Here is a 17,489-nt window from a genome sequence, read left to right as displayed (position 1 = left end):
AGAATTGCTTGAACCTGGGAGGTGGAGGTTGCAGTGAGCCAAGATCACGCCATTGCACTCTAGCCTGGGCAACGAGCAAAACTCCGTCTCAAAAAACAGAAAAATAAAAAATAAGTGGCAGATTTGGGCTTTGAATCCTATTCTGATTGACTCAATGTTTGCTGCTATTTGAAGTATTGGGCCTTGTTTAATTTACTACTGTACTCACTAAGGCTAACGCATTGCCTTACACATAATAGGCACGTTATGCTTTGAATAAATATTAATACATGAAATGTTGACTACAAAGTGTTTTCCACTTAAGCACAATTACTATTAAGCATAAAAATTAAATATCATTAATTGTATGTTCACTTTTTTTTTTTTTGAAACGGAGTTTCACTCTTTTTGCCCAGGCTGGAGTGCAATGGCATGATCTCGGCTCACTGCAAATTCCACCACCTGGGTTCGAGCGACTCTCCTGCCTCAGCCTCCCGAGCAGCTGGGATTACAGGCGTGCACCACCACGCCTGGCTAATTTTTGTATTTTTAGTAGAGATGGGGTTTCACCATGTTGGTCAGGCTAGTCTCGAACCCCTGACCTCAGGTGATCCTTCCGCCTCGGCCTCCCAAACTGCTGGGATTACAGGCGTGAGCCACCGCACCCAGGTCGGTAGGTTCACTTTGCTGTTAATTTTACTCTATTAAAGCAACAATATTTTACAGCACACAGATGTGTGTATACTTCAAGTTTTCTTACTCATGTGGCTGGGCTAATGACTCCTCTAAAAATTAGAGGTATTACTGAATGTAGTCCAGGAGGTAGTGAATCAACCAAAAAAAGACATCTGTCCTCTTTTTGAGTTCTGTAGTTGAAGAAAAAGATTATTTCTGAGAGTTTAGGATTCAATAGTCTTGAGTGGGATCCAGTGAAGAAACTATAAAGTATTTTTCTGATGCAGTGTAAAAAGAGAATGAATGCTTGAGAAACCCCACGGCCCAGAATAGATCTGGCTTTTACCAAAGGATGCCATTTCACGGAACCACCCTGCTTCTCATCTGCCAATCTTCCAACCCGTTATGGATCTGATGTCTGCAATTCTATCATGAGAAAACTATTCCTTGAGTTGGAAGACTTAAACTGCAAGCATCCCTGGGATGCGCTAACGCAGTTAACACTGCTGCAGTGTCTTCGTGAGTCTCTTATGTAGATCCACCAATGGGACGGTGAGGAAAGAGCAGGTGGTGGGCGGGGCCGCGGGGAGGGGAGGAGAGGAGAACTTAGAGAAGGAAGGCGGCGGGTATTAGGGCTATGAGTGCTTTTAAGGAAGATCTCCATAGAAGGTTCCCCCAGCAAAGTAGGGAGGGGTACTCCCCGAGAGGAGTCGAGGTGCCGGGGCCTGCTGCCTCGCCGACGCTGGGAGGAGCTCCGCGTCCCGCCGCGCTTGCCAAGGGTTGGCTGCGCGTGCGGCGGGAGTAGAGGCGCCTTGCGCACCAGGAAGTGACTGCTTCCCCGCCGCAGCAAACCAGGCCGTCCGCTGGCCTTTTAGTTTGCCGCCTCAGGTTTGTAAGGAGATTTATTGGTTACGAAGGAAGGTAAGGTGGATAAATAGCCCGGAAAACCTGATTTAACCCTTGCTTTACAGAAAACTCCCTACTATGCCAAACTGTCCGCGGGGCGGGGAATGGAGGAGGCAGGCGGGGCTGGGGACGGGACCCGACGGTGACTGCGCAAGGTCATGTCCAGCCCATCGTGGGCCTGTGCCCTAACTCCTCCCACTCCCTTACTTTCCGTCCTTCCCGGGCCCTGCAGCCCGACCAAGTTTAGTGGTAGCCTTTCCTAGTGTCTCCTCTTTGTTAACCCTTCCAACAGACACAGTGGGCAGAACTTGCCTAAAGAAGAAGGGAATGGAAGGGCTAGTGGAGTCTTGTTGGGGAGACAAGGACCTGACTGCCTGTGGGCTGCAGTCGGGACACGACACAGCAGTCGACCCATTTGCTCGTTTGGTTTAGCAAGGAATAGTGTCTGGGGCCGGTCCAGCTGAAGGAAGGGTGAGCAGAGAGTGCAAGCAGGACCCTTGTCGGAGGGTGAACATTTTGCTCCAAAAGGGATCCTTGGCCCTGCGCAGGTCAGACCTACCACATAGTCTCTTTGATTTGAACCTCTCTGAGCACAGGAGAGTTAGCCTGCCTTCCTATTTGGGCTACTCTGGACTCCAGGGCTCTTCCTGATCAATTCCTGAGGCAGGTATAGAACAGTCGAGCACGACCGCTCACACACTTTTTTTTCTTTGACTAAGGAAAAAACTCGCATTTATTTTAAGGAAAAAACAAGCATTTATCTATTTATTTTATTTTTTATTTTTTTGAGATGGAGTCTAGCTTTGTCACCCAGGCTGGAGTGCAGTGGTGCGATCTCGGCTCACTTCAACCTCCACCTCCCGGGTTCAAGTGATTCTCCTGCCTCAGCCTCTGGAGTAGCTGGGATTACAGGCGCCCACCGCCACGCCCAGCTAATTTTTGTATTTTTAGTAGAGACTGGGTTTCACTCTGTTGGTCAGGCTGGTCTCGAACTCCTCACCTCGTGATCCGGCCGCCTCAGCCTCCCAAAGTGCTGGGATTACAAGCGTGAGCCACCGCGCCTGGCCCCCAAGCATTTTTTTTTTTTAATTTTTAATTTTTTTTTGAGACAGAGTTTCACTCTTGTTGCCCAGGCTGGAGTGCAATGGTGCGATCTCGCCTCACCACAACCTCTGCCTCCCAGGTTCAAGCGATTCTCCTGCCTCAGCCTCCCGAGTAGCTGGGATTACAGGCATGCGCCACCACACCCGGCTAATTTTGTACTTTTAGTAGAGACAGGGTTTCTCCATGTTGGTCAGGCTGGTCTCGAACTCCTGAGCTCAGGTGACCCATCCGCCTCGGCCTCCCAAAGTGCTAAGATTATAGGCGTGAGCCACCGCACCTGGCCCCAAGCATTTATTTAAAACAGGACAAAATATAAAAAGAAAATAGTCTCTTCTGTGAACAAATGCCTCCCCTGACATGAAGAAAGAAACAGAACTCACCTTGACTAGTATGAGTGTGCTGCCTTGAAAAAGAAATTTCACCACAGAAGTTACTAAATATGACAGGCTCTTTACCTAGAATGATGGCTGGTTGGCACCTTGAAATAATAAGGTCCTGTTTTAGGCCATACTTGATAATTTGAAAGAGACCTAGATGGACAAGGACCCTCCTGCTGGGGTGTAGGGCAAATGAACTACAGTCATGGTAGAGTCACCAGTGAGAGGACCCACATACTCACAAAAAAGTCTAAATGTCATTGGGGTGGGAATAGCTGTCTTCAAATTCCCCAGCTCCCTTGTCCCTCCTCTGCAAATCCTCAAATGGGCCTGCAGTTTCCTTCCCCCTGACTTTCCTGCTGACTGGAGGGACAGGACCCCTCTCCTGGATCAGCTCTACTCCCTTCCCCTATGGTCTGGGCTTCAAGGCCACTGGCCTCCTCAGACCCACCAAGTCATTCTTTATGTCTCTTGCCTCTTCATTCATTTCCTTTCTCTGGCTTTTGCCATCCTCCATATTGAATACGTACATTCTCACAGGCCACATACTTTTTTTTTTTTTTTTTTTTTTAGAAGGAATCTCTTGCCCAGGCTGGAGTGCAGTGGCATGATCTCGGTTCACTTTAACCTCTGCCCGGGTTCAAGCAATTCTCCTGCCTCAGCCTGCTGAGTAGCTGGGATTATAGGCGTGCGCCACCACACCCAGCTAATTTTGTATATTTTTGGTAGACAGGGTTTCACCACGTTGGCCAGGCTGGTCTCGAACTCCTAACCTCAAGTGATCCACCCGCCTCGGCCTCCCAAAGTGCTGGGATTACAGGTGTGAGCCACCCCGCCTGGCTTTTTTTTTTTTTTTTTTTTTTTGAGACAGGGTCTCCCTCCCAGGGTGGAATGCAATGGCACAATCATAGCTCACTGCAGCCTCGAACTGCTGGACTTGTGATCCTTCTGCCTCAGCCTCCTAAGTAGCTAGAACTACAGGTGTGTGCCACCACACCTGGCTAATTTTTAAAACTTTTTGTAGAGACCAGATCTCGCTATGTTGCCCAGACTGGTCTCAAACTCTTGGCCTTAGGCCGGGCGCGGTGGCTCACGCTTGTAATCCTAGCACTTTGGGAGGCCGAGGCGGGCGGATCACGAGGTCAGGAGATCGAGACCATGGTGAAACCCCGTCTCTACTAAAAATACAAAAAATTAGCCGGGTGTGGTGGCAGGCGCCTGTAGTCCCAGCTACTTGGAGAGGCTGAGGCAGGAGAATGGCGTGAACCCAGGAGGCGGAGCTTGCAGTGAGCCGAGATCGCGCCACTGCACTCCAGCCTGGGTGACAGAGCGAGACTCCGTCTCAAAAAAAAAAAAAAAAAAAAAAAAAAAACTCTTGGCCTTAAGCAATCCTCCTGCCTTGGTCTCCCAAAGTGCTGGGAGTTACAGTTGTACGCCACCGCACCCGGCTGCCACACACTTTTGAGAGTATTAACAGGTAGTCCAGCACAGGCCATAACCTCACTACACTCCAGCAGGCACTCATGTAGAGGGTCAGAAAATTTATGTGTCTATGTGTGTGTATGTTGTTTTTTAAATTTCCCACATAACCGTACTCATCCTCACAGCACTTGCATGCATTATCACATCTTGTCAGTTTTGCAGGTTGGAGATGTTGAGGCATGAAGAAACCAAGTGATACGCTTTGAATCAGAGCCTAAGAAAGAGCAGTGACACATGTTGAGCACTGGCTGTCTTAAGCACAGTCCTGAACATGTCATATATTTGAACGCTTTTAATTCTCACCAAAACCGTGAAAGATAGGTGTTCTCAGTCCTATTTGTATAGATGGTGACACTGAGATTCATAGCGCTTAAGTATTAATATCTTACCTAAAACCACATAGCTAGTGAGAAGTAGAGCTGGGATTAGAACATGGCTCCAGCCGAATGTGGTGGCTCATGCCTGTAATGCCAGCACTTTGGGAGGCTGAGGCAGGTGGATCAGTTGAGGTCAGGAGTTCGAGACCAGGGTGGCCAACATGACGAGACCCTGTCTCTACTAAAAATACAAAAATTAGCTGGGTGCAATGGGGGGTGCCTGTAATCCCAGCTACTCGGGAGGCTGAGGCAGGAGAATGGCTTGACACAGGCAGCAGAGGTTGTGGTGAGCCAAGAATGTGCCACTGCACTCCAGCCTGGGCGACAAAGTAAGACTTTTTTTTTTTTTGTAACAAAGAACATGGCTCCAAAGCCTGTGTTCTTAACTGTACTGTCTTGTTGCTTCTTGATGGGGGTTGTTGAGTGGAGGGTGCTATCATTAACATCTGAACTCTGGGCCAGCTTAAGTACATTCTGTAAAAAATTTGAAATCCCCCAAATGTCACATGCTATGACAGTCACTTTCTTTAGTACTTTGTAATCATACAAAATGGTGTATGGGCTAAATATTGCAGCACCTATGTCGTCATCCTCTGTGTTACTTATTGATCATGGAATGTTAATTTAGCAATAATTTTCTCTGTGTGTGTGTGTGTGTGTGTGTGTGTGTGTGTGTGTGTGTGTGTATAAATGTAAAATTCTGAATTAGGCTATGACTTAACATTGGGATGAAATCCAAGGTAGAGCTTAAGGGCAAAATACAAATTTCACAGCAGGTTAACAGAATGTCAGGCCAAGTCCATTCAGGTGTCCCAAGTACTTAAAATAGGTGCTTATGGCTGGGCATGGTGGCTCATGCCTATAATTCCAGCACTTTGGGAGGCCAAGACAGGAGGATTGGTTGAGTCCAGGAGTTTGAGACCAGCCTGGAAAACATAGTGAGACCCCATCTCTTTAAGATGGAGTCTCGCTCTGTCGCCCAGCTCTGCTCTGTTGCAATCTTGGCCCATTGCAATCTCTGCCTCCCAGGTTCAAGCAATTCTCTTGCCTCAGCCTCCTGAGTAGCGGGATTACAGATGCCTACCACCATGCCCGGCTAATTTTAGTATTTTTAGTAGAGACGGGGTTTCACCATGTTAGCTAGGCTGGTCTCGAACTCCTGACCTCAGGTGATCCGCCCACCTCGGCCTCCCAAAGTGCTGGGATTACAGGTGTGAGCCACCATGCCTGGCCAACCCCATCTCATTTTTAAAACAAACAAACAAAAACCAGGTGCTTTCACAGCAATGTAGACATACCATAGAGTCCTGTGTTGCAAAGGGAAGCCCTCTACTTGTGTTCTCAGTGTCACCCATGTTAACTCTTCCAGCTTTTGTCTCATAGTTACTCCCATTGTTCCTTCTCCCACTCCCCTCTTTCAGTGTTGCCACCTCTACTCAGTTAAATACTGTCTTTAAACACATCATGACAGTTACTAGTAATGCTTACTGAAGATATTTTGCCAGGTGTTGGACTCTGCTCAGAGTTTCACAAACATACCTGTCTAATCTTCTGCTAAGTGCTTTTTTTTTTTTTTCAAGACAGGGTCTTGCTTTGTCACCCAGGCTGGAGCATGATCATGGCTGCCTGGGCACAGGTGATCCTACCATCTCAACCTCCCGAGTAGCTGGGACTACAGGCGCATGCCACCATGCCTGGAGATGGGGTCTCACTGTGTTGCTGGTCTCAAACTCCTGGGCTCAAGTAGTCCTCTTGTCTTGGCCTCCCAAAGTGCTGGGATTATAGGCGTGAGCCACATTGTACCTGGCCTAAGTACTTTTTTTGGGGGAGGGGACGGAGTTTCGCTCGTTGCCCAGGCTGGAGTGCAATGGCGTGATCTTGGCTCACCACAACCCCCACCTCCCGGGTTCAAGTGATTCTCCTGCCTCAGCCTCCTGAGTAGGTGGGATTACAGGCATGCGCCACCACATCTGGCTAATTTTGTATTTTTAGTAGAGACAGGGTTTCTCCATGTTGGTCAGGCTGGTCTCGAACTCCTGACCTCAGGTGATCCTCCTGCTTCGGCCTCCCAAAGTGCTGGGATTATAGGTGTGAGCCACTGTGCCCGGCAGCCTAGGTACTTTTTATTAATTATCTTCTTGTAACTCTTACAACCACTATATAAGGTAGATACCATTGTCTCCATTTTACAAGTGAAAAAAAGGAATGTCAGAGAGAATGATTAAGTTGGTAACGGCCACCTAGGTAGTGAGTGGTGGGGCCAGTGGACCACCCAGGACAGGCCTGGCTGTCTGACTAGGATCTGCACTCCTAAAATCTCAAAGCCTTCATATGTCCCCACTGCCTGCCACTTCCCATTGCCTTCTTTACCTTCTTTCTTTTGTCCCAGACTTAATGGATGTGATACTGCCTTCCTCAGAGGTATCTGCCTTGGCCTCTAGGCCTCCAGGCCTCCAGGCTCTCTTGACTCTCCTTCTGAGACACCAGCATGTCTTCTTGCTCTCCAAATATTACCTTTCTCCCAGATATAGTCATTGGCCTTTTGCTCTTGCCTTTACTCAAAGCACTTTAAAAAAAAATTTTGTTTTGATTGATTGATTGATTTTTTTTTTTTGAGACTGAGTCTCACTATATCGCCCAGGCTGGAGTGCAGTGGTGTGATCTCAGCTCATTGCAACCTCCACCTCCTGGGTTGAAGCGATTCTCATGCCTCAGCCTCCTGAGTAGCTGGGACTACAGGTACATGCCACCATGCCCGGCTAATTTTTGTATTTTTAGTAGAGGCAGGGTTTCACCATGTTGGCCAGCCTGGTCTCGAACTGCTGACCTCAAGTGATCTGCCCGCTCAGCTTCCCAAAGTGCTGGGATTACAGGTGTGAGCCACTGCGCCTGGCCTGTTTTTTTAATTTTTATTTTCTTAATTTTTTAAATTTTTGTTATATTATTAATATTATTATTTTTTGAGATGGAGTCTCGCTCTGTCACCTAGGCTGGAATGCAGTGGCGTTATCTAGGCTCACTGCAACCTCTACCTACTGGGTTCAAGTGATTCTCCTGCCTTAGCCTCCTGAGTAGCTGGGATTACAGGTGCCCACCAACATGCCTGGTTAATGTTTGTTTGTTTGTTTGTTTGTTTTGTATTTTTAGTAGAGACAAGGTTTCACTATGTTGCTCAGGCTGGTCTCGAACTCGAACTCCTGACCTCAGGTGATCTGCCTGCCTCGGTCTCCCAAAGTGCTGGGATTACAAGCGTGAGCCACTGCACCCAGCCTGTTTTTTTGTTTTTTGTTTTTTTTGAGATGAAGTTTCCTTCTTGTTGCCCAGGCTGGAGTGCAATGGTGTGATCGCGGCTCACCTCAACCTCTACCTCCTGAGTTCAAGCGATTCTCCTGCCTCAGCCTCCCGAGTAACTGGGATTACAGGCATGTGCCACCACGCCCGGCTAATTTTGTATTTTTAGTAGAGATGGGGTTTCTCCATGTTGGTTAGGCTGGTCTTGAACTCCCGACCTCAGGTGATCCGCCCGCCTTGGCCTCTTAAAGTGCTGGGATTACAGGCGTGAGCCACTGCACCCAGCCTCCTTTTTTATTTTTAAGAGATGGGTCTCACTATATTGCTCAGGCTAGTTTCGAACTCCTGAGCTCAATTCATCCTCCTGCCTCAGCCACTCAAAGTGCTGGGATTACAGACATGAGCACCCCACCCCCCCCCCTTTTTTTTTTTTTTGAGACAGAGTTTTGCTCTTGTTGCCCAGGCTGGAGTGCAATGGCACGGTCTCGGCTCATTGCAACCTCTACCTCCCAGGTTCAAGCAATTCTCCTGCCTCAGCCTCCCAAGTAGCTGGGGTTACAGGCACTCGCCAACATGCCTGGCTAATTTTTGTATTTTTGTAGGTTTTTTTTTTTTTTTTTGAGACTGAGTCTCACTCTGTTACCCAGGCTGGAGTGCAGTGATCTCAGCTCACTGCAACCTCCGCCCCCTGGGTTCAAGCAATTCTCCTACCTCAGCCTACCGAGTAGCTGGGACTACAGGCATGTGCCACCATGTCCAGCTAATTTTTGTATTTTTGGTAGAGACGGGGTTTCACCATATTGGCCAGGCTGGTCTCAAATTCCTGACCTTGTGACCCACCTGCCTTGGCCTCCCAAAGTGTTGGGATTACAGGCATGAGCCACTGCGCCCGGTCCTAATTTTTGTATTTTTAGTAGAGATGGGGTTTCACCATGTTGGCCAGGCTGGTCTGGAACTCCTGACCTTGTGATCTGCCCGCCCTGGCCTCCCAAAGTGTTGGGATTACAGGCATGAGCCACCGTGCTTGGCCTCAAAGCCCTTTTTCATCTCACAGCTTGTATTTCTTATAGACACTCAATGAAATCTGTATCCCTGCCATCTCTCTCGACTTATCCTACTGCTTTTCTACTTACTTGCTAGGCATTTCCATTTGGGTATTTCCTTACCATTCTAAACACAATATGTCTCAAACGTGAACTTGCTTTTTTTTTCTTCTCTTTTTGAGACGAAGTCTTGCTCTGTCATTCAGTCTGGAGTGCAGTGGCACGATCTTGGCTCACTGCAACCTCCGCCTCCCAGGTTCAAGCGACTCTCCTGCTTCAGCCTCCCAAGTAGCTGGGTCTATAGGTGCCTGCCGCCACGCCTGGCTAATTATTGTATTTTTAGTAGAGACGGGGTTTCACCATATTGGCCAGTCTGGTCTCGAATTCCTGACCTTGTGATCTGCCCACCCTGGCCTCCCAAAGTGTTGGGATTACAGGCGTGAGCTACTGTACCCAGCCAAACTTGCTTTTTATTAGCCTCCTTATTTCATCTTTAATTCTCTACATAAAGCCTCCATCATCTCACTGTTACCTTCACAATAAAGTCCATATTTTATTCAGGCATGAACATTCTTTTAAATCTCACTTTGACTTAACTTTTCAGCCTATTGCTTCTATTCCTTAAAATGAACTAGTGTTTTAGTCAGACTGGTTTCCCTGCTGTCCTTCAAACATCTAATTCATCTGTCCACCATCCTTTAAGACTGTTTCTGGCTGGGTGTGGCAGCTCACATCTGTAATCCCAGCACTTTGGGAGGCCTAGGTGGGAGGATCACTTAAGCCCAGGAGTTTGAGGCCAGTCTAGGCAACATAGCAAGACCTTGTCTCTACTATGTTTGTTTGTTTATTATTTGAGATGGAGTTTCACTCTGACGCCCAGGCTGGAGTGCAGTGGCACGATTTTGGCTCACTGCAACCTCTGCCTCCCAGGTTCAAGTGATTCTCCTGCCTCAGCCTCCTGAGTACCTGGGGCTACAGGCGTATGCCACCATCCCCGGCTGATTTTTGTATTTTTAGTAGAGACGGGGTTTCACCATGTTGGCCAGGCTGGTCTCGAACTCCTGACCTCGTGATCTGCCCACCTCAGCCTCCCAAAGTGTTGGGATTACCGGCGTGAGCCACCGCGCCCCACCTTATTTATTTATTTTTTTTGAGACAGAGTTTCTGCTTTTGTTGCCCAGGCTGGAGTGCAATGGCGCAATCTCAGCTGACTGCAACCTCTGCCTCCCAGGTTCAAGCAGTTCTCCTGCCTCAGCCTCCCAAGTAGCTGGGATCACAGGCATGCACCACCACACCCAGCTAATTTTGTATTTTTAGTGGAGACAGGGGTTTTGCCATGTTGGCCAGGCTGGTCTCGAACTCCTGACCTCAGATGATCCACCTGCCTTGGCCTCCCTAACTGCTAGGATTACAGGCGTGAGCCACTGCTCCTGGCTGTCTCTACTATAAATTAAAAGAATGGTGTGGTAGTGCACACCTGTAGTTTCAGCTACTTGCATGGCTCAGGTGGAAGGATTGCTTGAGTCTAGAAAGTCAAGGCTGCAGTGAGCCATGATCATGCCACTGCACCCCAGCCTGGGCGACAGAATGAGACTGTCTTAAAAAACAAAGACTCAGCGCCATGCCTCCCTGCTCTGGGAAGCCTTTTCTGAGCACTCATCAGGAACCAAGCATACTTTATTTCCTAATGTCTTTTCCTGTGTCAGCATTTAATCTCCTTAATTAGATTGTAACCTTTGTAACCCCTCTGGTGTCTAGTGTGGCATGATGTCTTGCACATAGTAAGCACTTACTAAATATTAGCTGCTTGATTGGCTATTGGTTAGGAAGGTGGAATAGGGAAAGAGATTTGTCATAGAAATATATCTAGAGATTTGAACTCTTTCCTGGAGGACAGAGACTATATTTTCCTCATCTCTTTATTTTGGGAACCAAAACATACCTTGCATACAGTAATTCAGTTCTGTTCAACAGGCTTGCTTTTACTGTCTGCTGTGTGCCAGCATTCTGCTAGGCGCTTGAGTTCCTTAAGGGTTTATAAATGGATGAATGGGTTTGATAGTTGTGCTTCCATTTCCCAACCTCTGTATGTGTACCTTTCATGCAGGTGGATTTCAGTGTGTTCTTTGGATGGCAGGCCTTAAGAGAAGAGTCCCAATGCACGGCCTCAGATACTTCATCTCCATGGTGGGTCTCTTCTCTAAACCAGGACTGCTTCCCTGGTATGCCAGAAATTCACCAGGATGGTCACAGCTCTTTCTGGGCACAGTATGTAAGGGAGATTTCACCCGTGTGATAGCCACGAAGTGTCAGAAGGGACAAAAAAGTCAGAAGAAACCAAGCCGTCTTGGACCACTAGATGGTTCCTGGCAGGAAAGGTAAAGGCCAGGCTGATGTCCTCTCTCCTTAGCAAGTCTCAATCTGTGCATCTACTGAAATTCTGTTTTCCTAATGTAACTAATGTAGCATTACAAGGATTTGAGGGGCCACCTGAGGTAGGATACCCAGGGCAAATTTGAGGACGTCTGAAGAATATTGGTGGAAATGCTTTGGGGTTGCAGAAACCGTTCTCTTTGTCTTTGAGTGTGTTTTTATCAGAAAGAAGATACTAATCTGGGACCTTGTCTTTAATAATTCAGGACAGGTTTGCTGAAAACCAGGAACCCAGAATGATATTAGATGGATTAGAGATGAGTAGACCCATTGCAGCCATATAAGCACAAATATACCTCATTTATGCAACAAATGTATTTTTTAAATCAAATTATATTTTAAAAGCATTAGGAAGGTAAGCTATTTAAAGAAACCCAACAGTGAAGCCTTTTGTAATATGATTAATTACCTCCTGATAAATCTGGATTTTTCTTATGTTAGGTTTGCCTCATCTGTTCTGCTTTGTTAAGTAGACAACATCAAAATGGGCTCTTCTCCCAGACTGCATCTCCCTAGAGAGCATGAGAGTTAGGTCTTCTGAAAGTACTTATGCATAGTAGGCGCTCAGTACATATTTATATAATTAAAGAATTGCCTGAATTATTTTATTCAAGGCTGGCCGATGTTGTGACACCACTCTGGAGGTTGAGCTATGAAGAACAGCTCAAGGTAGGTGCCCAGCCTAAGTCTTTACCCCTCCTTTCCAGGAGAATGGTGCTGGACTCATAGGAAGCTTGATTGGGCACTTATTTATTGATTTATTTTTAATTTTCAGTTTTTTTGAGATGGAGTCTCACTCTGTCGCCCAGGCTGCAGTTCAGTGGTGCAATCTCGGCTCACTACAACCTCCACCTCCCAGGTTCAAGCAATTCTCCTGCCTCAGCCTTCTGAGTGGCTGAGATTACAAGCGTGCGCCACCATGCCCAGCTAATTTTTCTGTTTTTAGTAGAGATAGGCCATGTTGACAAGGGTGGTCTTGAACTCCTGACCTCAGGTGATCTGCCTGCCTCGGCCTCCCAAAGTGCTGGGATTACAGGTGTTAGCCACCGCGCCGGGCCTTGACTGGACAGTTCTACGCAGAATCCCAAGCAGCTTCTTAAACTCATTATGCTATTGACTCCAAAATTGGAACTTTAGGCCAATTATATCTTCCTCACTCTAGACCCATAGATCCAAATGTCTGTTTCCTCTCTTCCTTGTGTTTTTGTTATACTTATAGCTCTGTGTATGTGAGTAGCAGTGCTCTTGCTGTTTCACATGTAGCTGTGCTTTCCAACATAGTAGCCAGTAGCCATATGTGGCAATTTAAATTTGAATACAGTCAATTCTACTGCTTAATTCTAAATAAGCTCTACTGCTTATTTAGAAAAGAGAAATTTATTCTAACTAATTGACATATTAGGGAAAATTTGAGCATAATGCAGATTTCATGTTTACTTAGAAGTAATTTTGTCCATAAGAAACGCTAGGTGAAAGGAGACCATACTCAGCTGAACCGAGCTATTTAAGAACATATAAAATGAATGCATGCCCACACCTCAAACATCTACCAGCTCCCTCAGTTCCCCCAGTGTGTTTGTTATGAGCCATACCCATCCACATCTGGTGTTAGAACTTTCCATCTGACTCACATAGCCCTGTTTTTGTGACTTCATGATAACTCCAAGCTGCAATTTTTTTTTTTTTTTTAAAATAGAGTCTGGGCTCTGTTGCCCAGGCTGGAGTGCGGTGGTGTGATCTCAGCTCACTGCAACCTCTGCCTCCTGGGTTCAAGTGATTCTCCTGCCTCAGCCTCCCCAGTAGCTGGGACTACAGGTACATGCCACCATGCCAGGCTAATTTTTATATTTTTAGTAGAGACAGGGTTTCACCATGTTGGCCAGGCTGGTCTTGAACTCCCGACCTCAGGTGATCTGTCTGCCTTGGCCTCCCCAAGTGCTGGGATTACAGGTGTGAGTCACTGCACCCGGCCCAAGCTGCAGTTCTTCTGATACTCACTATACTCACTTCCATAAGCAAACTTCAGGTCATTGTCAGGGTAAAGTGTTATCCTTATTGTAGTATTCATGTTTCTTTTTTTTTTTTTTCTTTTTTTTTTTTTTAGATAGTGTCTCACTCTGTTGCCTGGCTGGAATGCAGAGGTGTGATTATGGCTCACTGCACCTCTGCCTCCAGGGCTCAAGGGATCCTCTCACCTCAGCCTCCCTAGTAGCTGGGACTATAGGTGTGTACCACTATGCCTGACTAATTTTTTGTATTTGTTGTAGAGACAGAGTTTTGCCATGTTGCCCAGGCTGGTCTTGAACTCCTGGATGCAAGCGATCCACCTGCTTCAGACTCCCAAAATGTTGGAATTGTAGGCGTGAGCCACCGTGCCTAGCTTACTATTCATATTTCTTAACCACTTGCCATGTACAAAACAGTGCTGCTGTTTTTATTAGGTTCTTAATCTTTTCTGTGGGTGTTATTGATAAAGTTTTGGAATGTTGTATGCCTAATCCTATTTTTCCCATGAGCCTTGAGATCTTTTTGTGACTGATTTTGCATAGTGTGCTATAGGAACACTTATGTCATGTTATAGCAGGGCTGACTCTGTAAGTTAATTAAGAGTAAAAATTTAGGGCCAGGCGCGGTGGCTCACACCTGTAATCCCAACACTTTGGAAGGCTGAGGCGGGCGGATCATGAGGTCAGGAGATCCGAGACCATCCTGGCTAACATGGTGAAACTCCATCTCTACTAAAAATACAAAAAAATTAGCCAGGTGTGGTGGCATGCACCTGTAATCCCAGCTACTCGGGGGGCTGAGGCAGGAGATCGCTTGAATCCGGGAGGTGGAGGTTGCAGGTGAGCGGAGATCTCGCCACTGCACTCCAGCCTGGGCGACAGAGTGAGACTCTGTCTCAAAAAAGAAAAACAAAATTTAGGCCAGGCATGGTGGCTCGCCCTTGTAATCCTAGCATTTTGGGAGGCTGAGGCAGGTGGATCACTTAAGCCCAGGAGTTTGAGACCAGCCTGGGCAACATAACGAAACCCCATCTCTACTAAAAATACAAAAAATTAGCCAGGTATGGTGGCTTGTGCCTGTAGTCCCAGCTACTTGGGAGGCTGAAGTGGATCACCTGAGCTTGGGAAATCAAGGCTGCAGTGAGCCAAGATCTTACTACTGCACTCCAGATTGGGTGACAGGAGTGAAACCCTCTCTCTAAAAAAAATTTTAAAAAATTTAGTTCTTCATTCCCACTGACCACATTTCAAGTGCTCAGTAACCACATATGGCTAGTGGCTACTGTATACGTAGAACACAGTGCAAACAGAACATTTCCATTGTGGAAAGCTCTGCTGGGCAGAACTGACATATACCTTGAATATTCAGTCTGAAAGGTCAGATAAAATGATGAGCTTACACAAGAGCTCATTCTTGACCTTTCCTCATTACCTTTTTAGGTCTGTTTTTGTTCCTTCATTCTAGGTTCCTCATCTGTTGAGACCATGAGCCAAGAATCTGTGGGACACTCTTCTTTTGTCCTGTTTGTTTTCCATTCTTTGCGGTGAAGCTACAAAAGTATTTCATTTCTTTTTTTTTTTTTCTTTTTTTTTGAGACGGAGTTTCGCTCTCGCTGGCCAGGCTGGAGTAGTGCAATGGTGCGATCTCGGCTCACCACAACCTCCGCCTCCTGGGTTCAAGCGAATCTCCTGCCTCAGCCTCCCGAGTAGCTGGGATTACAGGCATGCGCAACCACGCCCCTCTAATTTTTGTATTTGCAATAGAGACGGGATTTCTTCATGTTGGTCAGGCTGGTCTCAAACTCCTAACCTCAGGTGATCTGCCCACCTCGGCCTCCCAAAGTGCTGGGATTACAGGCGTGAGCCACCATGCCCAGCCAGTATTTCATTTCATTGCTTATATTCTTTTGCAGGTGAAATTTGCAGCTCAGAAGAAAATTTTACAAAGACTAGAGTCTTACATCCAAATGCTCAATGGAGTCAGTGTGACAACAGCTGTACCCGTATCTGAGAGGCTCCCTTGTCTTCTCCATCCTATTATACCCTCTGTAAGCCCCCACCTCCCTATTCCTTATCTATTAAGGCCCCTTAATGCTAATAACATCAGCTGATATTTACTGAGTACTTGCTGGGGACCAGGCCCTATGCTAAATGATTATCATGCATCATTGTCACATTTTACTGTTTATAATAACCTGGAGGGGTAGATACTATCATTTTATGGATGAAGACCTTGAGGCCCAGAGAGACTTAGTAATTTGCCCAGGACACACATCTAGAAAGGGCCAGAGCTGAGATTCACACTCAGGTCTATCTGATAGAGAGTCCATTGTATCAACCACTCCACTATTACCTCCTTAGAAAGGTTCCAAACTTCGGAAACCTTTCTCCCTGCCATCCCCACGCAATTTGCCCATGTAACATTGGAAACCTTTCTAATGTGGCCTCAGAGGAGTGGAATTTAATTTATGGCAGGGGTTAGCAGACTACAGCTTTTAGGCTAATTCTGTCTTGCTGCCTGATTTTGTAGATAAAGTTTTATTGGAACACAGCCAAGCTCACTTGTTTAGGTATTGTCTATGGCTGCTTTTGCACTATGATGGCAGAGTTGAGTAGTTGCAACAGGGATCATATGGCCTGCAAAGCCCTAAATTATTTACTTTTTGGCTCTTGACATAAGTAGTTTGTTGACTCCTGCTTTATGGCAAGATTGGAACTCCCTTTCTATGGACTGTCTTGATCTTCTTAGCCACAGACTTTCACATATGCCATACCCTCCAAGCAAACCCTATTTGTCCTCATCCAGAGGACATTCCTGCTTTCCCTTTATTGTTATCTCCCTTGGTTTCATTTGACCTCTCATCCCTCTCCTGTCCTTCTGCCCTCTCCAGCCTGTCATCAATGGTTACCGAAATAAGTCCACCTTCTCTGTGAACCGAGGTCCAGATGGCAATCCAAAGACTGTGGGGTTCTACCTGGGAACTTGGAGAGGTCAGTTGAAGGTTGTATAAACCAAAGACTGAAGAGGAATGAAAGGGCACAGAGAAGTGTCGGTAGAAGTGGAAAATATGGTGGCCTCAAAGAAGAAGATTAAATTGGAAGTCTTTGATGCAGAATGTGATCACAAGGTTGATTATGGATACTTCTGATGGGTAGTCATTGTAACACAGTGATAGAAAACGCAACCCTTGCCCTTTCTTCCTCTAAAAGCCATATATGCCTGATACCTAGTAAACACTTAGTAAATGCTGGCGTTGTTGCTGCTGCTGTCTCATCATCATTGTTGTCATCATCATTTTATGCTGCTTTCTGCAGTGGGAGCAATCTCCTTGTTAGAGTTGTCTTCCTATTTCACATCCCCATATCTCTGAAAATTATTTCTCTGGTAAGTCTACCTTAAAAGAATTGGTAGGGGAGGTGTGTATCAGTGAGGGGAATCACAGTGGCATATTTCTGAGACTTACTTTCAGTTATCCGTTCCCAGATTCCATTCCTGAGCTTTCTCTTTTTTTTTGAGATGAAATCTCGCACTGTCACCCAGGCTGGAGTGCAGTGGCGTGATCTCGGCTCACTGCAACCTCTGCCTCCCAGGTTCAAGTGATTCTCCTGTCTCAGCCTCCGAGTAGCTGGGATTACAGGCGTGCACCACCACACCCAGCTAATTTTTGTATTTTTGGTAGAGACGGGGTTTCACTATGTTGGCCAGGCTGGTCTTGAACTCCTGTCCTCAGGTGATCCACTCGCCTTAGCCTCCCCAACTGCTGGGATTACAGGCATGAGCCACTGTGCTTGGCCCATTCCAGAGTTTGCCCATTT

General features: G+C 46.6%; 1 protein-coding gene across 8 annotated transcripts in view; it reads left to right on the top strand.

The window, feature by feature from the left end:
- Positions 1 to 1,217: 1,217 nt before the first annotated feature.
- Positions 1,218 to 17,489, top strand: part of TRMT2B (tRNA methyltransferase 2 homolog B) — an 87,887-nt gene continuing 71,615 nt past the window's right edge. Inside the window, exons 1-5 of one of the 8 annotated variants that reach the window (XM_055269409.2) lie at positions 1,218 to 1,575; positions 11,342 to 11,612; positions 12,282 to 12,336; positions 15,587 to 15,721; positions 16,565 to 16,664. In XM_055269409.2, the coding sequence (XP_055125384.1) occupies positions 11,365 to 11,612; positions 12,282 to 12,336; positions 15,587 to 15,721; positions 16,565 to 16,664 (538 nt within the window). In that variant the 5' untranslated portion in view covers positions 1,218 to 1,575; positions 11,342 to 11,364. The remainder of the gene's footprint in view (positions 1,576 to 11,341; positions 11,613 to 12,281; positions 12,337 to 15,586; positions 15,722 to 16,564; positions 16,665 to 17,489) is intronic. The other 7 variants (XM_063635088.1, XR_010119712.1, XM_055269411.2 and 4 more) reach the window with 7 other exon arrangements.

Source organism: Symphalangus syndactylus, chromosome X (genome assembly GCF_028878055.3).
Source record: "Symphalangus syndactylus isolate Jambi chromosome X, NHGRI_mSymSyn1-v2.1_pri, whole genome shotgun sequence".
In the NCBI taxonomy this organism is placed as follows: Eukaryota; Metazoa; Chordata; class Mammalia; order Primates; family Hylobatidae; genus Symphalangus; species Symphalangus syndactylus.
The sequence above is the reverse complement of the archived record's forward strand: the minus strand, read 5'-3'. Positions and strand labels throughout refer to the sequence as shown.